This window comes from Panulirus ornatus, chromosome 66 (genome assembly GCF_036320965.1).
Source record: "Panulirus ornatus isolate Po-2019 chromosome 66, ASM3632096v1, whole genome shotgun sequence".
In the NCBI taxonomy this organism is placed as follows: Eukaryota; Metazoa; Arthropoda; class Malacostraca; order Decapoda; family Palinuridae; genus Panulirus; species Panulirus ornatus.
Window position 1 is genome coordinate 19,776,504 of NC_092289.1, and position 23,305 is coordinate 19,799,808.

Sequence of the window (23,305 nt, forward strand, 5' to 3'; positions counted from 1 at the left end):
TGTTATGTCAAGTATATTTTACCTGAACAAATATTTTATCAGAAATAGATATTAATTTTGCTGAAATGTGATGTATTTTGATGTAAAATAGGATGAAATACATGAAAACAAGAGACTTTACCAAACCTTCTGATGTTCAAGAGATGTTACTAGTTTTTTAATAGTTTCCTGTTATATAACAATGATATTCTATTCATAAAGTGCTTGATATAATACATTCATGGAAATGTAATATTTTTGCTGAAGTGATGTATGTTTTACCGTGGAAAGTAGGATAAAATCATGATGAGAACATTCAACTCTCATTTTTCAAAAAAGTGTTACCATAATTGTTTTTTTAGATGATTTTCAGTTAAAAACTGTTTTATTACAATAATATTCTATCCTAATTGACTTAGGTGGCGGGTTTGCATGGTATTGCAGTTGAAGTTATTAAGAAAGGGGGTGACCGTCCTGTTGATTGGTTGCTTAGGATATTCATTGTATGTATGGACCATGGTGAAGTGCCTGAGGATTGGCAGAATGCATGCATAATGCCATTGTACAAAGGCAAAGGGGATAAAAGTGAGTGTCCAAACTACAGAGGCATAAGTTTGTTGAGTATTCCTGGGAAATTGTATGAGAGGGTATTGATTGAGAGGGTGAAGGCATGTACAGAGCATCAGGCTGGGGAGGAGCAGTGTGGTTTCAGAAGTGGTTGAGGATGTGTGGATTAGGTGTTTGCTTTGAAGAATGTGTGTAAGTAATACTTTAGAAAAAGATGGATTTGTATGTAGCATTTATGGATCTGGAGAAGGCATATGATAGGGTTGATGAGATGCTTTGTGGAAGGTCTTAAGAGTATATGGTGTGGGAGGAAGCTGCTAGAAGCAGTGAAAATTTTTTATCAAGGATGGAAAGGCATGTGTATGAGTAGGAAGAGAGGAGAGTGATTGGTTCCTAGGGAAGGTTGGTCTGTGGCAGGGGTGTGTAATGTCCCCATGATTTAATATGTTTATGAATGGAGTGGTTAGGGAGGTAAATGCAACAGTTTTGGATAAAGGAGCGAGTATGCAGCCTGTTAGGTATGAAAGGGCCTGGGAAGTGACAGTTGTTGTTCACCGATGATACAGCACTGGTGGCTGATTCGAGTAAGAAACTGCAAAAGTTGGTGACTGAGTTCAGAAAAGTGTGAAAGAAGAAAGTTGAGAATAAACGTGAATAAGAGCAAGGTTATTAGGTACAGTAGGGTTGAGGGACAAGTTCTTTGAATGGAGAAAAATTGGAGGCAGTGTGTTTTAGATATGTGGGAGTGGGCTTAGCAGCAAATGGAACCACGGAAGCAGAAGTGTCAAAGGGTGGGGGAGGGGTCAAAGGTTCTGGGAGTGATGAAAAATGTGTGGAAGCGTGGAAGGAAAGAACATTATCTTAGCAAAAATGGGTATGTTTGAAGGAATATTAGTTCCAACAATATTATATGGTTGCGAGGCGTGGGCTATAGGTAGGGTTGTATGGAGGAGGGTGGATATGTTGAAAATTAAATGTTTTAGGGCATATGGAGAGAATGAGAGGAAAGGTTGACAAAGAGGATATGTGTGTCATAGGTGGAGGGAACTAGAGAGGAAGACCAAACCAGAGGTGGAAGGATGGAGTGAAAAAGATTTTGAGTGATCGGGGCCTGAACATACAGGAGTGTGAGAAGCATGCAAGGAATAGAGTGAATTGGAATGCTGTGGTATACTGGAATCGACGTGCTGTCAGTGGACTGAACCAGGGCATGTGAAACATCTGGTGCAAACCATGGAGAGGTATTTTGGGCCGGGATGTGGAGAGGGAGCTGAGGTGTCAGCATATTACACGACAGCTAGAGACTGAGTGTGAACAGATGTGGCTTTTTTTGTCTTTTCCTGGCACGGCACTACCTTGCTGAAGCAGGGGGTAGCGATGCTATTTCATGTGTGGCGGGGTAGCTCCGGGAATGGATGAAGGCAAGCATGAATATGTACGTGTATATATGTATATGTCTCCATTCTTATATGTGCGTGTATGGGCATTTATACATGTATATGAGTGGATGGGCCATTCTTTGTCAGTTTCCTGGCGATACCTCACTGATGTGGGAAACAGCGATCAAGTATTATAAATAATTAGCATAGTTGTCCCAATGTTGTTTGGATGCAAGGCATGGGCTTAGGGTAAGGATGTGTGGAGGAGAGTTATTGCCCTCCCAGATAATGACCTTTTTGTATATACATATTATTTATACAAACTTATCTCCTATCCTAAGATTCCATTCTTTAGAGCTCCTGCAGCACTTGGAAAATCAGCCATTTCCACTGGGTTGGTTAACAGTTCAAGAAGTATGGTGAAGTAGAACAGACATCACCTAAGATGCTACGCCTGAAGAGGGATGTGAAAAAGCCCTTCCTTTCACCATTAGAGTAGAGGTCAAGTAGAATAAGCTTGCCAAAGATGATACATATGCAAACAGAACTGGAAAATTCAAGTCAGTAGGATAGAAATGTGAGGTTGAAATATACCCTATGGCTTTAGATCCCTCACCAGTTTGCACATATAGGTAGTGACATATACATAGGTCTGGGAAATGAAAGTAAATGCAAATGTAAGCTTTATTAAAGTTTAAAGATAATATTTCTGTTCACCCCTACTCTCCCCCTTGTTCCTCAAAACTTATAGAACTTAGACTGAAATTCTCTTATATAGCTTTTGCAGAATAATTATGGGACTCATCTCTTACATTTGTACAATTTTCTTTACATCTTACCCTATCTTTCTGCACACATCATGAATGCTTTTAAATCCTAAATCCTGTCTTAACAGCAACAGTAAATTAGTATAAGAATACCACACACTGTATATGACTAAATCTATGCAAAAGCTTCACATTTTTTTTTTTTTTCATATATAATTACCCCAATGTCAATGAAAGAGTCCTGATGCTACGCAGGATCTTTTTAAACACTCCTGCAGTCCAAGACCACACTACTTCCAGTAGCCAGGAATTGTAGACTCCTTTGGAGTGAATTTTTTTAGGAGATTCTACTCCCAAAGTTACAGCTTCAATAAAGGTGACTTTTCACTCATAACCTCAAAAGGTTGTATATGAAGGCCTGGGAAGTGAGTCATTTATTGTTTGCTGATGATACAGCTCTGGTGGCAGATTCAACTGAGAAACTGCAGAAGTTAATGAATGAATCTGGAGGAGTGTGGGAAAGGAGCAAGTTGAGAGTAAATGTGAATAAAAGCATGGTTATTAGGTTTAGCAGGGTTGAAGGACTAGTTAGTTGGTTGAGAAAGAGGATATTTCAGAAGTTGGGGACAGTGAGGAGGAGACCACATTGGAGATGGAAAGATGGAGCAAAAATTTTTTGCGCAATCATGACCTGAACATGCAGGAGGGTGAAAGAAGTGCATGGGTTATAGTGAATCAGATCAATGTGGTATATAGGGGTTGATGTACTTGCCATTGGACTGAACCAGGGCATGTGAAGCAGTCAGGGTAAACTATGGAAAGGTCTGTGGGGGACGGGGAGCAGGGATTTCAATGCTTTGCACCTGACAGTGATAGAACATGACATCCAGGCCCCACAAAACTTTCCATGTTTTACCCCAGACGTTTCACATGCCCTGGATCATTCCATTGATAGCACATCAACCCCGGTATATCACATCATTCCAATTCACTCTATTCCTTGCATGCCTTTCACCCTGCTGTATGTTCAGGCCCCGATCGCTCAAAATCTTTTTTCACTCCATTTAAGTATTAGCAAGATAAGTCCAGGAACAGACAAAGAAAGGCCACATCTGATCACATCCATTCTTAAGCCATCATGTGTAATGCACTGAAACCACAGCTCCTTATCCATAACCAAGCCTCACAGACCTTTCCATTATATACCTTGGATGCTTCATATTCTGTGGTTCAGTCCATTGACCCCTGGATACATCATTCACATTCCCTCTATCCTGTGCATGCCTTTCAATTTCCTGGATAAATGGGTGGGTTTTCTGTAGATTTTAAACATACAAGAGGATACTGGACTCCAGTGAAACTAATATATCATGAATATTACTCTTCATTTTCCAAGGAATGCAGCCATAGGATCATCCTCCCTCTGCCTTCTTATTTGATAAGCTTCAATCTCCTCCTCGGTAGGTGCCTTGAAATTGTACATGGAGTTGTAGCTTCTCTCACGTTCATCCAACTTCATCATTTCACGAGCCTCATCTTCTTCCATCTTGGCACGAATTAATGCCTCACGTAATTTCTTCCTGCGTTTCTCTTCCATTTCTTCTTCATTTTCTGATTCACTGCTAGAATCACTACCACTGCTACTATTGTTCTTCTTTCTTTTCTTCTTTTTCTTCATTTTCTTCTCTCTATGAATTTCAAGTAGGGTTTTTGCACATTTCTCCTCATTTTCTTCAGAATTATCCTTGCTGAATGTGCTTTGTGCAACTATAGGTAATCCATCAGGTAATAATAATTCTGATTTTGCTTGTTTTCCAGCTTCACCTGTACAATATGAAATCTTGACAAAAGAGTGGCAGCAACTATATCCCCACATGCCATCTCGCCAGTAGCTACCCCAAACACTTGTGTGATTTCCATGATATATATCTTCATCATACTTTGATCGAACAACCTGTTTCTCGGCACCTTTGATGATCTTACCATGCCGTGAGTACTCAACATAATTTTCTGTTTGGGAAAGTAAGAGTTCAGGTGGTGGGGCATCCAGATGTTCTTTTCCACCATATTTTTCTAAAAGATCATCTGATACCTTTTTCTTGAACTCTTCTTTCTTGCCCATGAACTGGTTTTGTAGTAATTCAAGTTTTGTTGGTTCAGCTTGAAGACTAACATCTACACCTTTTTCATAAGCATCCCAAGCAAAGAGCTGAGCCTTAGCTTGGGTAACAGTGTCTCCAGTAAATCTTACAAAGTTTTCTCCAGCAAAATCAACTTCTTCTTCTTTCCTTCCTGTACCTTTATATGGATTATCCCTCATGGAACGTGTCTTTGGATCATAATATGCTGAATTGGGGTCCAAATTTCTCAAGTACTTAGCAGTGTCTTCACGTATACGCAAGTTACGTACTGTAATTCTCTGCTTGCTGTCTACTTTGGTACCTGGCATGTCAACACTTTCAGCATATTTATCTTCATCTTCATCATCATCATCTGGTTCACCATCACTCATCTCTTCTCCTTCCTTAAGTTTTTTGGCCTTTATCTGTCTCTTAAAGTCTTCAATTTTTTTATGTTCTTCAACAACAGCTGTATAATCTGCTGGGTCAAACCCATTCCATCTATCTCTCTTTCCATCAAAATCAAGCTTTAGTGTGGGAAGTAATATATCATCTGCTGCAATATTACTGGCATCATATTTAGCACCAACCTTGCGAGGCCTCTCAAAACAATCCTTCTTTTTGTGACCAAAAGCCCCACAGTTTTCACAAGCACCTTTTCTATAACGGATGGCTGTGTTACCTTTTTGTCCCCTAACGTAGTGCTCATTGAGATGAGTAAATGAGAGGATTTTTTCTGGTTGTGGACGTTGATGTTTTAAGGTTGGACCACCTGCACCAAAATACCAAGGTGCTGTAGCTATATACTGGGGGATATGAGGATTAATGTCTTTACCCTCTTCATCAACAGCAGCTGGGACAGTCCCTGCTTTTCGGGCTTCTTCAAGTTCCTTTGCCTTCTTCCATTCTTCGCGTGTTTTCTTCTTTGGTTCATCACCTTCAGCTTCTTCATGTTTAGTCCTTAATACAGAGGACAGAGGTAGACTTGGTGTGCTCATATTTAGGAATTCTGAAAGTAAAATACAATATTCAATAAATAAATAAAACAAGAATTGCTCAAAGAACCAAATGAAAAGATGTCAACTCATACTGTACCAGCCAAAAGAGAAATGGACACAAATGGATCATAAAATATTTACTTTCCCTATGAGCGAAAGAAGTACAGTTCTAAGATAGTTATGCAACTACAGTTGGGAATGCCAGCTTTTGCTTGGGTAGGAAAGGGAAAATCTTGTTTGGTTAAGTATAGCTGGGTTGCAATGGGTAGTAATACTATGACTGAAAGAAAGTTGGCAAAGCAAAAGTGATCTCAGCTGTTGAACAATGGAAGTGGGTTTTATTGGGTTATGCAAATACTGATATTATACTATTTTGCAATAGGTAATATTATACTGTATTACATCTGGATGTATGACTGCAATATGCAAACACTGATATCATACTATTTGAAGAAAAAGTACAATGGTTTGCAGTTATCCTGCAGCAAGTGAAGCAGGTTAATTTCAAAAACTAACATGAATGAATATATGTGCAGTCTGTCTTATCATTATATGATCTTCATTTTATAAGAAAAATAATTTACAATTTCCGTAATTATATTACATTTCTTTTTAAATATATTGATCTGGTGAAAGGATCAGGACCAAATGATATTTTTCTTCTGAAAATACAGCTCTTCTTTTCTTTATATCAAACTTTGTTCTGCCAGTCCATTTAAACATACCCTGGACAATGGGAATTCTGGTATATGTCGGCATAAATTAGAATTTTATATTGATGTCTAACCTCCACCCCTTACGTGCCCGCCTGAACTTAAAACATATATGAACGACTTCGATTATATTAAAGGTTAGGCCTCATACATCCAGAAAAAACAAGTTTGGCGGAACACTATGTGACCCATCTGTCGGCAAAATAACCATTTCCTATATGTTAAGATCCTGCAGGGTCATAATATACATATATCGATATAAAATTACTCCTTTTTGACATTAACACAGTATACCTAAACATTCGGTAGTATACTCACTGTTCTTGTGTTCAATTAATTCCTCTTGAATTTATGCATTCTTCTGTTTTGTTGTGCAACAGAAGCCCAGTTCTTTTACGCAGATTGTTTTGGAGATTTCGTTTTCATAGTAAGACATAACACTAGTGGCCAGTAGTGAGTATTTGATGATAACACAGCCAAACACTACCGCCATCTATTGATTAAAGTTTAAACGATTTTCTTTTTCTCCTCTACTGTATTTCGTAACTATTTCTCTTACATACTCCTTCATGATCTAATGTATCTCATATGATAAATGTGTAGTATTTTGTACCTCTTGCGTCTTGCTAATCTGACCAGAAGAGGCCGATAGAAGAGTAGTTTAATACGGCATCTGCTGCTTCCATGATTATGAAAATGGATTTTTTTTTATCGTCTGCATATGCTGCTAACTTATGGGGACGGGATAGGTATACAGGGAAGAATGTTAGTTTGTGTTGAATTCTTTATGCTTTCCATAGAGTTTTTACAGCTTTGCAATAGCCAACAGTATCGTCGTAGTGTCATTAATCATACCATACCCTTCGTATTATTTCATTCATTGATGAAATTATTAGCTAGGTAATAAATACTTTATATCATCACTGCAGGAAATACGATATGACGGTGTTTAGGTAACACAATTTAAAATTTCTAGTATATAGAATGCGAATGTAATGTCGTATATTTTCTGAACATTTTGTGCGTCAGTGAATGTATGTTCCATGTTGTTGTTGACGCCGACCATCATAAATGGTTGTAGACAAACGTTGTTATTTCCCAAGTTGCTTTGTTTTGTCTTGTAGTTTAGGCACGCATTTAGGACATAGTCATCAATATGCAGTCTACTAGGAAGCAATTACTGGCATTGTTACCAATCCGTAATGCTAATGGAGGTAAGTTGGTTTGTTAGGTATTTATAGTTAATTAGCTAGTTGAGCTTCAGACTCACTAGTATGATCACCGATTGGTGTCCATAGTAAAGCTGCGTGACACTGAAGGGCTCAGGAAAGTCTGATGCGTAGTTCATGTAAAGCAGTGTTTATGAGTTGATGGCATCACAGACTTGCCCTTCTTCCATGGCAAATGACATGTTATCAGTAGCTGCCGTCTGGGGGTCGGGACTGTAAAACTGTTAATTACTGGCTCTCTGACCTTCATACTGTTAAGTACTAGCTCTCTGACCTTCATGCTGTTAAGTACTGGCTCTCTGACCTTCATACTGTAGCGATGATTGTCCTGGAGGTATTCCAGTTGTCGGCCAACCACTTGCGGAAACTCTAGTCCCATAGTATTAGTTAGTAGTAGTACTGAAAATTTTGAACGATTTTATAAGCTCACACATAGAATGGACAGTTTTACTCAGTTATTTTTAACCTTCCCTTCCAGGTTTTTTCCATAAGAGAGCTCTCACTAATGCTGCGATCCAGAAGAAACGAACAGAACTTTTTACAAAGGAGGCTAAACGCCAAGCTGCTCTCATTACCGATGTTGAAAAAATTGAGGTTAAATATTATGGACATCCAGATGAATGTACCTTGATAATGAATAAAAATATGTCTACGCCGTATAATTGTGCACAGCGTAAGTATAGTTTCTTGTATGGGATAAATAGGAAGATGATATTAACCTGAAGCTTTATGAAGGTATATGTTGCATAGAGAAGAATAAGATATGATTGTTATTTTAGCCATCAAGACACTGTATGTAGATGTAGGAACAACCATATATTCAACAGCTAGGCCCTGTGAATCAGTAGAGTTATAAGGCTCTCTGAATTTTGATCTAGTATTATCCCAAAGGTTAGGGGAGAAACAAAGGTACTCGCATATCTCCCCTGTGTCTTAGAAGGTGACTAAGAAGGGTGGGAGTGGGGTGTTGGAAATTGTCCCATCCTTTACATCACATATTCTAAAAGTAAAAGGACAATCAAGGGAGCAGGTTTTTCAAAGATTTTGTTGCTTGTTCCTTACGCTTCCTTACTAAGGCAGAGAGAGGTGAACAGATGAAAGAAATCCAGGATGAATTTGCATTTGTGAATGAGATATAGTGGAGTTGCATATTATGGGTTTGTCATTAGAATCATTACAAGTATATACAATGAAGCCATGAGACAAAACATTTGTACCTTGAGTAGGTACAGCACTGGCCTTAAGGCTTTGTGTAATATTAGAAATAAACAATCATATAAAACTAGATTAACAGGAGTTCGTTGATGCCTGAATACCTTAGTTGTGTAAACGCTTATGAAAATTCATGCTGTATATATGCACAAGAGAATGTTTGTGAAAAAGATGTCAGTTAAGGTAACCTAACAGTAAAAACAGTATCTGTAAGATATATGTAGCTTAATCATAGTTGTTTCATCAGAGAATAGCTAAAGCTCAGCCATACAGTCACTATTATGGATTCCCAAGCTTTTTTTATTTTCTTGTCATTGGCTTTGCTATACTGTGTTATTTGTGATTGAGTGTGGTAAGACTGATAATTGTACAAGTCCTAATCGTGGGTTTCAAGGTGAAACAGACATGTGTGTACCTACTCTTCCATGTACACTGCATAGTACCTGCATCTACAGTAGTTTTTCCTGACCACTGACTAGATTTTTTCTTTATCTTACATGTTCAGATTAACATTCTTTGGTAAAATACAATGGCAGGGGCAAACAGTTCATTCCAAAGTGGCTTATATGTTTAAGAATATTTTTATAAATGATGTGACTAATATGATTTATATTGAGCTCAAATTATATTTTATGCTCTTTTCTTATCAGATTTAAACCAAGTACTTGTAGAACAGTCTGTGATAGCTGAAGTAGATGGTCACGTATGGGACATGCATCGTCCACTTGAGGATAACTGTTCTCTCCGCTTTTTACACTTCAGACAGGTGAGGACCATATGACTGTACATCTCCAACTTTCTTATAAGTGGATGAGCCTGTTGAGTCTTATAGACAGGTTTATGGGTAGTGAGAGGCCAGTGCTAAGAAATGCATGTGTTTATGGGTAGACATTTTTTTCTTGTTCAGTTACACTAATGAGTAGTTGCACATATAATTGTTAAGTAATTGTGCATTTAATGAAATTATATACGATGACTTAAAAATTGTAGACAACAGCTTTTTAAGAATATGCTGGGTTTTCTGGAGGGTTTTTAGCATACCCCCATGTAAGTGAAAAGTAATGTTCAGAGTGAATTAAGTTAACACTGTTCTGTTATAACTCTTCACCGTCTAATTTCACGTTCTTATTATTTCTCCACAGCAAGATCCGTATTATGCCAATAAGGCATTCTGGCGGTCTGCTTCAGTTATGCTTGGTGCAGTACTGGAATCTGCATTCAAAGACAACATATATGTTGAACTCTGCTCCTTTCCTTCTCCTACTGGTATGTTAATTTTGATAAAGGTTTAGAGTTAGCTTTTTTAAGAATGGTTTTTGTAACATACTGGATGCTTGTGAAGTTCTGTCATATTGTGTATGCAGACAAAAGCTGCAGGACTTTACCTGTTGATTTTAATTACTGACCATCTCCGTATCCTTTGCTGTTGAAAACCATGAAGTAATGCTTGAAATAGTTACTTGGCAATTTTTCATGTTGTGATTCTCATGTGATTTTCATTGATGTCTTCAGAAAACAGAATATTTGAAAAGATGGGATTATTTTTAGGGGAGGGTTAAATGTTCATTAAGAGAAACTATCATAAAACTTATACTGTTCAATGTTCTTTAACCAGCATTAGAAAATCAAAAAAGAATGAATACATTTCTGTTTCCTTTTCTGAATAGCTCACAAGGTTGCAAAAAAGCACATGCAACCTTTCTGGTTTGAAGAGTTGTGTCCTGTCACCAATTCAAGTGCACATTGAGAACAAAATTAAATTTTCTAGGAGTGTGCAAAGATTTAATGTCTTTACGGGACAAAAGAGTGGTATTACAAATGAACAGATTGTTACAACATTAAACATAGATAATTTAAAGATATACCACATAAGTTGTCTGAATATCTGATTCAGTGGGCTAAGAAAAATCTCTAGAATCCCATGGCTTGGAGAGCCTGTAGATCCACCGAAGGATTGAACAGATGCCTCAAACACCAGCTGAGGCCTCTATTCATGAGAGAGGCCTTTTTCTAATGGATAAGATGACAGTTGTTCAGTGTTTAATTCAGAGGTTCATTTGCATTTACTTCCTCTCCTAGAGACAACCAATTTTTTTTCAGTAGTGTCTGATTCTTTTCTGACCTGTATTAGGCAACACTGTTTGAGTTTTGTATAAATATTTGCTCCTCTTTGATAAGTGCTTTTCCATGGAATAACATGCTTCCTGATATTGATTTGTTGTTGCACATGGAAGTTTCATTACAAATCCCACATAATATTTTTTTCACTTATCAGTTACATTTGTTTGCAGTTTTCTTAATCAGCTGATTGTATGATGCTAACGTAAATGGGTTTCTATCTTTGAAGGACAACTCAAGATTATTTTGTGATTCTTTCTTTCACAGTACGAAGTGGCAGTTTTGTCTATGATGTTGACCTGAAGATCCCCCAGTGGGAACCTACCAAAGTAAGAAGTGATGTGAGTTTGCTTAACTATGCATGTTTTGGATTTTTGCAAGTTAGGAGGTACTAATTATAATTATATATGGTCAAATAGTTTTGCTAAAGCAGTATAATCCCAAGTTGTAATCTGCATAGTGTAGTTTTAATTTTACCTTGCTTGTATTAATGTTTCTGTGTTTCAATTTACAGGAAGAACTTCGTGTATTATCTGGGGGAATGGTGAAACTTTCCATGGCCAGTCATCGTTTTGAAAGACTAGAAGTAGATGCTAGCTTAGCTTTCAAGATGTTTTCTGATAATAGTTACAAAAGGACCCAGATTCCTCAGATTGCAGCTCAAAGCTCCTCAGGTAATAGTACCTATTGTATAATGAAAATGTAGGGTTGAAAATTCTGAGCTGGACAACTATATATGTTACATTATTTGATCAGGTTAATTTTTGTTAAATAGCAGGATGACTTGGGAAGGTAGAACTTAACCTTCCTGCATGTTTATGCTTAGAGCATTTGAATGTCATTCATTCCATCCGTCCTTTTCCAATTAGGTCTCCCTCATCTTCTTGTTCTCTCCACTTTTGATACATATATCCTCTTTGTCGACCTCTTTTAACTCACTCTTTCCTTGTGTCCCAACCATTTCAGTATGCCCTCTTTAGGTCTCTCAACAATACTTTTCTTATTAGCACACATTTTTATTAACCTGTTGTTTCTTACTCAGTCAATCTTCTGCACACCACATTGTCGTCATTTATTTCATTTCTAACACATTCACCCTCTTTCATATACTATCACTGGCTCATGCCTTGCACCCATAGAGCTATATCAGTACTACTATACCTTCAAGCATACTCATCTTCACCCTCCCAGATTGTGACTTCTCTTTCCACCCTTTGTACATGTTGTATAGTTTATTATATATTTTTGTACCAGGCCTATTTCTACCCATTTCAACCATATCTTTGACTTGGTGGTGGAATCTGAACCCATGCTTCCTGGTTCACCCCAGTCAAACTTACAATTGAATTCTCATGTATCATCCTCCAGCTTCACTTCATTACTTTAGGTTTCATTCACTCTTAACTTTCACCTTTCAAACGCCATCCTAAACTCTGTCACGAGCTTCTGGGTGTTTCTTTGGAGTCTGCTACTAGAACTGTGTCATGCAGGCAAACAACTGGTTGACCTCCCATACTCCCTGATCCCTAGTATACTGAAGCTCTACCCATCACCGTAAGACCCTTGCAGTTACCATCTTACCAACCTGTTTAACCAATTAATTTTTAATAGTATGACAAATATGGATATTTGTTGGTAGACTTGGAGATACTGAGTTTCTTTCAAAATGATAAGCAGCTTGTTGGAAATCAGTGTAGATGGACATTCCCTTTAATGAAAATATCATCTTGCAGGTAATAAGGTGGTGATGTACAGAATGGGGAATTTTGTGGAAATAAGTTGTGGGCCAATGATTAGCAATACATATCACCTAGGAAAAGTTTCTGTGGTAGCAGTGCACCCTATCCAGACCAATAAGGGACACCTTTTTCGAGTACAAGGAGTGGCCCTCCCCAAAGGAATATTGGTGAGTAGTAAACATAGTCTTTGATATAATTCAATCTTTTTTCTTTCTTTCATACTTAATTGTCATTTCTCATCATTAGTGAGGTAGCATCTCGAGCATATTAAGGAAGACTGCTTTCATTCATGTCCATACTCTATCCACAGCCAGGCCCCACAAACCTTTCCTTGGTTTACTCTGGCTGCTTCAGATACCCCCAATTCAGTCCAGTGGCAACATGTTGACCTTTGTATTCCACTTTGTTCAAATTCACTCAATCCTGTGCATGCCTTTCATTCTCCTTCATGTTCAGGCCCCGATCACTCAAAATCTTTCTCACTCCTTCCTTGTTTAATATTTTCCTTTTCTATAGAATTCCTAAGGCAGCTCTGATTCTTTTCAGTCTTAATTTTGAATGTAGATGTTTAGCATTGGCAGAAATGATATAATAACCAAATTAATTCACTGCAAATGTTTTTAGCATTACTGTTGATTCAGAGATAGGTTGTAGAGATGGTGAAAAATTTACCTCTAGTAATGATTTATGTAACATTTTTCATTAAATGTAAGCAGAAACTTGAAATGTAGAAAGAAAGAAATTTTATATATTTTTTTTCCGAGGTTTATACTTAGATGACATAGTATTCATCACTGCTTTACTGGTGTGAATTTCAGGCCAAAAATGCAAAAGAATGGAAGAGGGAGGATGTGTTGGAAATAAAATGCTTGAAGACAGTATGTGGTGTGAGGAGGGTTAATCATGTAAGAATGACAGGACAAGAAAGATGTTTGGTAGTAAGAAGAGTATGATAAAGAAGGCTGGATAGGGTGTGCTTGAAATATTTTGAAAAGTCTCAAGTTGCAGTAATTTTTTTCTTTTTTGTCTCAGCTGAACCACTTCTCCTATGGGCTGCTGGAGAAGAGAGCACAGGTCCTGGTGAGTAGTCTACTAAAAACTTTCTGGATGTGATAATAGATGTACTCTTTCATTGCATTTTCTGTTGAGCAGTGTATGATTGTTTTCCTAGTATCATGTGGATATAATCAGGTGTTTTTGTACATCATGTGACAATTAATGTTTTCCATAGCTGTAGAATATTATTCAGAACAATCACACCTAAAGTAAGATTTCATTTATTTTAACTTCATTACACATTGATGGAAGGAAAATTACAGTAGGTCTTCAACATATCACGAAACTAATCAAAAATTAACACTTTGCATGTATGTCTGCATTTGTATGCGAGAATCTCTATTATTAGAATTGATAGAAAGCCTGTGTATCAGCATTTTGATAAAAGCTTTTTTATTATTTCTAATTTATATTCTTTTTTTCTCACTTGTAAACCTATCAGTGAGAACAGTTGTATTCTGATAGGCTAAAATATCGCATTTCCCTCTAAGTTAGTTGTATCCATGAAAATTCACTCTTGTGACTGACATAAAACATGTCCTCTTTCTTTATCTTTGGGATTCTTGAGAATGTAGGTTTTGAAGGATGAAAAACTTTCTCTGCTGTAGGCATTACCCTATGAGCATCCATATATTTTCCCTTCCCTTGTCTTTTTTCCTTATCAGAAAACCAGTTCTTGATTCTGTACAGTATCAGGTCTGAAGCACAATCACCAGCAGTCACTGAATAAATATGGGTGAGAGGTCACCCAGCCTTACCACTCCTACACCCTGATGTAATAGATCTGGAAGGTGCTGGCTTGTATGGTGAGTGAGTATATGTTAGCCTCATATGTTTTATGATGGTTGAAAGGGTTAAATTCTCATGGATACACCTCTTTTTGGTTGTAAAATAGTTTATACCTCTCAATGAGTAACTTCTCCCTCAGATACTTCTACGACACAGCATACAGTAGAGAAGTGGATTTCCATTCTTCAAAACACGTAGTTTTTGATATTTCCACCTTTCTGTTTTGCATAGTGATTTGTTGTGTATTTAATCGTAGGTAAATTTCACAATTTACTTAAAAGTTTTGTACAGGTAACTATGTACTGAAGATAGGGGTTTTGAAAAAATCAGTTTTGTAATCTAATGATACTCTTGTCTTGTGTGTTTCAGAACTCTGGACGTATACCAGTCGTACCCTCACCTGAGGCTTTGCCGGAGCAGCAGATTTCTGCAGCATAGTTGGGGAATAGTTCTGTGATGTGTCTCGATATGTAGAGTTTGTTATATTGTGTTATTGTGTATTTTATTGTTATGTGTAAATAAATCTTATGCCCTTAATTATTATGTTGATTTTTTTTTATTTTAAGAGATGCATATGCTTACTGTAACATTACCATTATACAAAAGGAAAAGTTTGACATTTTTGTGAGCACCGAAAGGAATTAGTTCACTGAATGAAAATCATAAAACAATTAAAGAAAAGTAATGATGAGAGCAATACAAAAATCTGAGATACAGTTGAAGAGATATGAGTGTCTTTTTTATACCCAGTTGCTTCCCTGTCCCTAGTGAGGAAGCATCAGAAACAAATTAATAATGGCCTCATAAAAACATCTACTCAGTAGCTGTCATTTATGATATAGTAAAACCAGAGTCTACAATGTACAGCAAAGCCCTTTTTCAGTGGAAAAGAGGTCACCAAAGACAGTGACATGGCGAAAGTTGAGTTCCATGGCATGCGAGAGGATATCATGCTGAAAACAGACCAGGATTCTGACCAGGCAACCACGTGGCAAAGATGATGGTGAGTACATGGAGTAAATAGCATTTAAGTTGACCAGTGGGTTGGTCAGTATATAGTTTGAGTATTGGAGAAAATAGTGACTGTTAACTTTTCAACTTCACTCACTTTCATCCCTCATTTAGAGTTAACCTTAGAAATCCAACATTTCACAGACAGCAAAATCTGCCCTAAAACTTTTTCATGTTCAAATACTGAAGCATACTCTCTTTTAAGCAGTCACTCTGTTTTCACGGAGTATTGATCAGTCCTTGTATGTAATACTGTTCATATAGTTTTAAGCATTGGGTGAACACATCTTACACAGTTCTTATACAGTCTGGCTTATCAACTCACCCATTCTTATCTCAAAATTCACTCAGTTTCCTTTTGCCACACAGTTAGTTCTCTTTCACATTTTATTACTTTGATTTTTATTCCTGAGAGTTGGGTGCTTGCAAGACTCAACCATTAGCTAAAATCTTTTCACAGCCAAAAGTGTGCTGTTATCATGTTTCTTTCCTAACACTTTGGAACTCTTTACTGTTTTCAATTTTTTTTAGCAACTCCAACTTGACCCTTTTTAAATGGTAAACTTTCCAAACAACTTCAACCTGACCCTTTTTAAATGTTAAATTGTCCATCTCAAAGCCTTTTTCACTAGTTTTTTTCAATTTTCCTAAATCTATTGTCTATTGTTTTTCTGTGTCCTGGCTTTAAGTGGTACAAAAGTCCATGAATGATATCTTTAATGTACAGAGAAAAGGTAGTATTACAGAGAAACTTTACTGTACAGTGTTGACTTGTGCTCTTTCCAAGTAAGTTTTAGTGATGGATTATCTGCAGTTTATTACATGTTATGATGATTTTGAACTAGATAATAGGTAATGTTACAGTTTAAAGTGTGTGTTTAATGTCTCTAACAAAACAGAAAGACTACTTTCATGGCTGTGGTAGTAATGAGCATATTTATGATTTATCAAAAAATTATATAAAACCCTTTTTAACAAATATGTAATCTCCAATGTTATCTTTATCAATATGGTAATCATATAAGTCATATCCTCTGGCCTCAATGCTTTCAACAAATTTTTGGTCCTTTTTTCTGATAGCTCCATGGTTCTCCAACAACAGAATTGATATGTTAATATCATCCCAAGGTAGAGTGTCTAGGATCTTCTGTTCTGCACCTTCTACATCTAGTGAAAGGAGGTCAATCTGTGAACAAGAGAATGCAGATGTTGACACTAATACAGTACATCCTACATTCTGTTAACAGTATCTTTGTTTGCAATTTATTATTCTACTGTTAATGGAATTACTTCCTACATGCGAAAACAAACTGAAATTACATTTCTTCAAATTTAATATTTCAGTGACTAACTTGTTAGCTTTAGTCTAAACAAGTAGAAAAGCAATTGTAAACTAAACTTTTTGATCAGAACAAGGTTTTCCAGTGTCTCTTTTGATTATTCAGATATTGCCAGAGACTAATGGATTTTTTTAAGAACCCCCAAGCTGAGCAGACAGCAAGGCCCATATCTGCTTATTACTCTGTATGTGTTGAAGTTCTGCACTGCTGGCAAGGTGATATTGCATAATACTATTCATGAATTGTAATCACTACACACCTCTCATTTGCTAACAGTAAACCCAACATTCATCTCAAAATACATCCAGTCAAACTTTCAAATATTTTTATAAAGAGTTTTTGAATCTGGATTTTATCATTACCTGCCACCAAATAAGGAAATTATTTTAATCAACATACATATGTGAAGGAGGCACTGACCTTCGTTACATTGAGTGCTCTGAGGTAAGTAATGAGAGGAAAGCACTGCACAACAGCAAAGGTAGTCTCATAGTGATTGGCCTGATAACGTTGGTCTGGTCCACCAGCCTCTGTCAGGAAGGAGCTTCCTCTGATCACCCAGAGGGCCTGAGATGTGTCTGTATGCTCATGTGTATCCACCATTTCCAGAAGCATCTCCTTAGAAATGAGATATTTCACTAAATTAATTAATGCCCAGATATATTTCTTTACTAACCTCGTCCATCTCCACTCTCCCCCTAAGCCATACAAATACTGCTTGAAGCGATGGTTACCAACTCTGCACCACAGCCATGACAGGCCTTGTCAGGCAACGTCTTGTAATTCAGCTCAAGTTTACCCATAAGTGTCCACTTCAAGGGGCATGGCCCTCACTGACAGGCCATTGAGCCTGACAAGCATTGGTACTGACTTTTTAGTTGGGTTCCTTCAAACATTGGAGATGAGTTCATTTTAGATAATTCCAGTGACCTCAGTATTACTGAGGAGTCTACTGTGAATATTATAATTGGATGAATTTTCCTTTTACAGTGTCGATGATTTTTTCATGCATACTACAGGTATCAGGGATTTGCCCATCTTTCTGTAGATGAATAACACATTACAGATGAATTTTCCCTATGCAATTCAGATGATATAAACTAGAGAGATGATTTTCCTGTACACATGATTTTCAGTAAACACTTCAAATGACAAATTACTTTTTGTTATACAAGAGTTTCCCCTGCTTATTGTAGATGGGTTTTACCTTCATAGATATGTTTGCTTTTACCTGTGGGTGATTTAACCCAATATAGCATATATGCTTTTCCCCTAAATGTTTTACATGACTATCCACAACACAGATGAATATCTCTTAAACATTCTGCATCAATTCTACCAACACATTACAGATGAGTTTCCCCTGTATGGTTACCTTTGGGTAGGATGTGATTGCCAGGCATGTATTGGAGGACCAAACATGCCGATTCTTCTTTAGGAGTTGTCTATAAGAGCTTGGGTTAGCCTCGACCAGCAGTCCTTGCCATCCGTACTCCTAGACAAACCAATAGTTTTGTATTAACATAAGTTTAGGAACCCCATCATGAAGAATACAGGTTTAGATACACCTTGGGCTGCCAGCAAGGGAGTGCAGTACAGTAGTAGCCCATCAATACTCCTATGGATATCAGCAATAGGGTGTTGGACATGATTACCCATAGGGTTCCCAGCAAGAAGGCAATTAGGTGTGGATACTTAGGTGGGTTCCAGCAAGAAAATCTTAGGACATGGATGTACCATGGATGCCACTGAGAAAATCTTAGGACATGGATACACCTCAGGTTGTCAGCTAGGAAATAACAGGGAATGGATGATTGTTGGGATAACTGAAGGAAGTCTTTTGCTTTAGGTACACTTTAGGATGCAATTGAAATATCAGACCACAGATACATGCAATATCTGCAAGATCACAAAAACCACAGTGCACAAAATTATAAGTTATCTAGAGAATAAAAATCATGGCAGTTTTTCCACGTCTTAGGTGATAAATGGGTACATATCTAAATAAGAGAGGGGTACCTCCTGGTAGTCTAGTATTAATTGCAAGTCTCAAAGGAAAGAGCCTTTTCAGAAAGCATTGAAAAAATCATCCTGTCTCTCCCTCACATACAGCACTGACAAGGGAAAAGCTGCACTAGAGCTTATGAACCAAAGGAGGAAGTAATACTTTTGAAACTCACTGTAATCATGGATACCTAGAAGAATAAAGTGCTGTAGTATATTTTCACAGACATACACTGTTTTAGAGTGTGCCCATTTCTCTGTCCACAAACTATACAATTCATATTAACATCAGATGAGCTAAAGTGCCTGGTCTTACAACAGCAATGACTATCTTGTAGTATCATCGTCTAGTTACTTCTCCTTACACACATTTCACATGATACATTTTGAGATGGAAAGTGGCTCTAATTGGTAATCATTTGCACCTGTCGATTTCCTTAAATCTGTTAAGTTTTAGTTCCTCCCTTATTACAGTTTTAAGACTTGTAAATAATTCCCCAATATGTTCAAGTGCCTCTTTATCAGTACAAATTTGATTAAAGCATCAGCTATGTAATATTTGACCCTTGCAGTAATCACAGGCTTCTCTACATAGCAGATTTAATTAGAGGAATTACCAACTTTCTGCAGAGCTCATTAGGAAATGTAAGTACCATTGATAAGGGGAACAGACATAATTATAGAAATTCAGCCTTTCAAACAATTTATCAAGGAAATTTCAGATAATTTATAATAGGCTAAGGGAAAATATAAGCCTGGCGATTGAGAATCATAACTTTGGAACATATTAAGGTACAACAGTTTGTGACCAGGATTTGCCCCATTAAGTTTGACACAGATCAGACAGTTTTGACAGTATACCACGGTATGTAACAACAAGAAACCATTACATTGAAATGTGACAATACAGTGAGAAAGGAACACTAACCTTCTCCAGATGGAGTGTGTTTGAGAGATACTCGCCATCAAGGGCTCCGGCCTCAATGAAGAACCCAGGAGAGGAGTGTTCTAAGAGCCTTACCACCCTCTCGTGTAGAAATTTCCATGATTCCATGTCCTGTAAGAATCACGTGGCTTGTTCAGATTTTATATATGTATATGTATATATTTTTTTCTTTTCTCCAAAAGAAGGAACTGAGAAGGGGGCCAGGTGAGGACATTCCCTCAAAGGCCCAGTCCTGTTCTTAGCGCTACCTTGCTAACGCAGGAAGTGGCAAATAGTATGAAAGAAATATATATATATATATATATATATATATATATATATATATATGGATTTCCAGCCGCTCGCTCCCTCCCCTTTAGTCGCCTTCTACGACACGCAGGGAATACGTGGGAAGTATTTTTCTACCCTATCTCCAGGGATAATATAGGAATATACATTTATGTATTCGTAAGAGTGGAAACTCTGAGACCCTTTACTGGAGTTCCTGCATCTTCGAGTTGATCTACTGGAAAAGAGGCAGTGGTGAGACATGATTACAGCCTTCAAGCATTAAACCATAAAGTGTTTTGAAATGTTAGTGAGGCAGAGATTTGTCCAAGGGGAAGCTTATTGGTGATGGTCCTTGTAATTCGTCTGCAGCAGTAGTCAGGTGAAAGTGAGCATCCATAAATTTCTTGTTTAGTAAAAAGGCAGTCCAGTAGTGAGTTATAGGAGCAAATGTCCCATAAAAACATATAGGTAGTAGTATGAATGGTCTATTACTAGCAGCGGTCTAAATGTAGCAGAAGCTCAGCAGCAGTGTCAATATCAACTGTCCATTAGTGCTAGTGGCCAACTGGTGGTTCAGAAAGGACCATATTTGTGTACCTTGTAGTTGAGCCTGTTGGAGTAATTGTCGAGGTTATAGAGCCCAGTACCAGGAGGATGTAGGTAGTGATCACGAAGGGCCCCCACCACACGAGGGTCTTCAGCCTCCAGGGGCCCACGAAGGCGCTCTCTCCAACCCTCAGAGGTTCCTATGTGCACCTCCTGTCCCTCTGTATGCACAGTGCCTATACCCAAGTGCATGCGGCCTGCATCACTCTTCACATGCACTCGTTTACTGCAGAACAGCACCTAGGAGCAAGGACAGTTATGTCTCAAATAAGCATGAAACATGTATGATCTGTGCAGATACTTCAAAGAAATATTGATCCATGTTGATATATATATATATATATATATATATATATATATATATATATATATATATATATATATATATATATATATATTACACACTATGGGCTCACTACAGAAACTGGTATGCTCTGTGAATTAAACATAGATGAAATCTTTGTTACTGGGGCTGGCATTCACTTAAAGATTTATCAAAGGAATCACCGGACCTAAACTTACAATTAAAAAAATCTGTTTACCTATTATCTGTCCTAATTTCTCTCTCTCTCTCTCTCTCTCTCTCTCTCTCTCTCTCTCTCTCTCTCTCTCTCTCTCTCTCTCTCTCTCTCGACCTTTGACCTAAACCATATGGGTTGTATCATCGTACTCGTGCTGTAACATAAGGGACGAACCGTCGTGTGCAAGGGTTAAATAAAATAATATATGAAATCGAAATGATAGGCAGTTTATGTGTCATTAAATAATAGACAGGCATCATAATTTCTTATAGTGAGAGTGAATACTAAGGATATGTTACACACATGCACTGACGTAATAATGAGTTTCAATTTGAGAGTCATGAAAAGTAATTTACATAAAAGATTAAAAGTCGGCCTTGAAATAGCTAATATACTAGTACGATAGGTTCATTTCAAGAATAGAAAAAGCAATGGTTCCCATTAGCAGTTAAAGATAGCGTTCGTCCTCGGAAAATATTAAGAAACCGACCAGACTGATTAATGGTAAATCACAGGAACAATTAAGTTGTTTCATGTCAATGGCTCAAGTCATCGTAAACGAAAAGTTACGTTCCAACTCACCATTAAACAAAATGTAGTGAAAATCATGAAATTTTTCACTATTTTTCTCAGTCTTCTGTTTAGCTGGAACCAAGAACGCAGGTGCCAACTACCCATGACGTAAACAAACTACAGACGCGTCCAGAGAATGAGTATTCTTTTTTCCCTCGGTTAAATTGTGCAATTATAGAGGAACCTTTTTGTACCTTCGAAGGAAACGGGTGTCCGAAGTCTCAGAGGAACCATATATTGCACAAGAATAAAAGTTAGGAAGAAAATTGGCGGATTAATGTGACTGATTATGGTTCGCTTTGAGGACTGCACACCAACTCACCTGCGCGATATTTACGGACATTTTTTTCCTGGTAAGTTTTCCTCCTGCCGTAATCATACGGGCTCCACTGTTTTAAATATCTCACGTAAAATGTAGAATTGAAAAAATGGGTTTCTCTTTACACAAATGACAGGTTGAACACCAATGGTGTACTGGACTTGAAACATCCTTAGATCTCACTTCTTTAGGTCTGCCTTAGTATTTCTACTTTTTCCTTAATGAGTTAAGTCTATAAACCAAACAAATATGGCACAAGATGTTTCGTCCTTTGACGACCGTGACACAGATGAGCTAACCTGGTGGTTATTAAAGCCTGTGCACTGATCCATATATGCCCGTGCCCAGATTCTGAAGTGAAATTGTTTAGCTTCTGTTCATAAAGGTATCTTTGCCATTATGTATTGGTTACACCAATTAGTTGCATATATATATATATATATATATATATATATATATATATATATATATATATATATATATATATATATACATATATAAGAAAGTTAAGAGTAAATGTGAATAAGAGCAAGGTTATTAGGTACAGTAGGGTTGAGGGTCAAGTCAATTGGGAGGTGAGTTTGAATGGAGAAAAACTGGAGGAAGTGAGGTGTTTTAGATATCTGGGAGTGGATCTGTCAGCGGATGGAACCATGGAAGCGGAAGTGGATCATAGGGTGGGGGAGGGGGCGAAAATTTTGGGAGCCTTGAAAAATGTGTGGAAGTCGAGAACAGTATCTCGGAAAGCAAAAATGGGTATGTTTGAAGGAATAGTGGTTCCAACAATGTTGTATGGTTGCGAGGCGTGGGCTATGGATAGAGTTGTGCGCAGGAGGATGGATGTGCTGGAAATGAGATGTTTGAGGACAATGTGTGGTGTGAGGTGGTTTGATCGAGTAAGTAACGTAAGGCTAAGAGAGATGTGTGGAAATAAAAAGAGCGTGGTTGAGAGAGCAGAAGAGGGTGTTTTGAAATGGTTTGGTCACATGGAGAGAATGAGTGAGGAAAGATTGACCAAGAGGATATATGTGTCGGAGGTGGAGGGAACG

At 37.5% G+C, this 23,305-nt stretch overlaps 3 protein-coding genes across 4 annotated transcripts; 1 reads left to right on the plus strand and 2 right to left on the minus strand.

Annotated features, from left to right (window-relative positions):
* Positions 1-2,597: 2,597 nt before the first annotated feature.
* Positions 2,598-6,999, minus strand: Slu7 (Pre-mRNA-splicing factor Slu7). The gene is made up of 2 exons (XM_071658526.1): positions 6,842-6,999; positions 2,598-5,821 (listed from the first exon to the last, which is right to left on the minus strand). The coding sequence occupies exon 2, from the start codon at positions 5,808-5,810 to the stop codon at positions 4,077-4,079; it is 1,734 nt and encodes a 577-aa protein (XP_071514627.1). The 5' UTR covers positions 5,811-5,821; positions 6,842-6,999; the 3' UTR covers positions 2,598-4,076.
* A 556-nt stretch (positions 7,000-7,555) lies between these two features.
* mRpL39 (mitochondrial ribosomal protein L39) lies at positions 7,556-15,207 on the plus strand. Of its 2 annotated transcripts, none has more exons than XM_071658532.1 (9): positions 7,556-7,737; positions 8,231-8,425; positions 9,615-9,730; positions 10,107-10,230; positions 11,350-11,423; positions 11,597-11,756; positions 12,816-12,988; positions 13,854-13,901; positions 15,036-15,207. In XM_071658532.1, the coding sequence occupies exons 1-9, from the start codon at positions 7,680-7,682 to the stop codon at positions 15,102-15,104; spliced, it is 1,017 nt and encodes a 338-aa protein (XP_071514633.1). In that variant the 5' UTR covers positions 7,556-7,679; the 3' UTR covers positions 15,105-15,207. The 2 variants fall into 2 exon arrangements, with proteins under 2 accessions (XP_071514633.1, XP_071514634.1); XM_071658533.1 differs by having other exon boundaries at positions 11,350-11,411.
* LOC139746878 (uncharacterized) lies at positions 14,083-22,241 on the minus strand. The gene is made up of 6 exons (XM_071658531.1): positions 21,947-22,241; positions 20,835-21,083; positions 19,950-20,078; positions 18,393-18,512; positions 17,438-17,635; positions 14,083-16,863 (listed from the first exon to the last, which is right to left on the minus strand). The coding sequence occupies exons 1-6, from the start codon at positions 22,040-22,042 to the stop codon at positions 16,633-16,635; spliced, it is 1,023 nt and encodes a 340-aa protein (XP_071514632.1). The 5' UTR covers positions 22,043-22,241; the 3' UTR covers positions 14,083-16,632.
* Between the last annotated feature and the right edge of the window lie 1,064 nt (positions 22,242-23,305).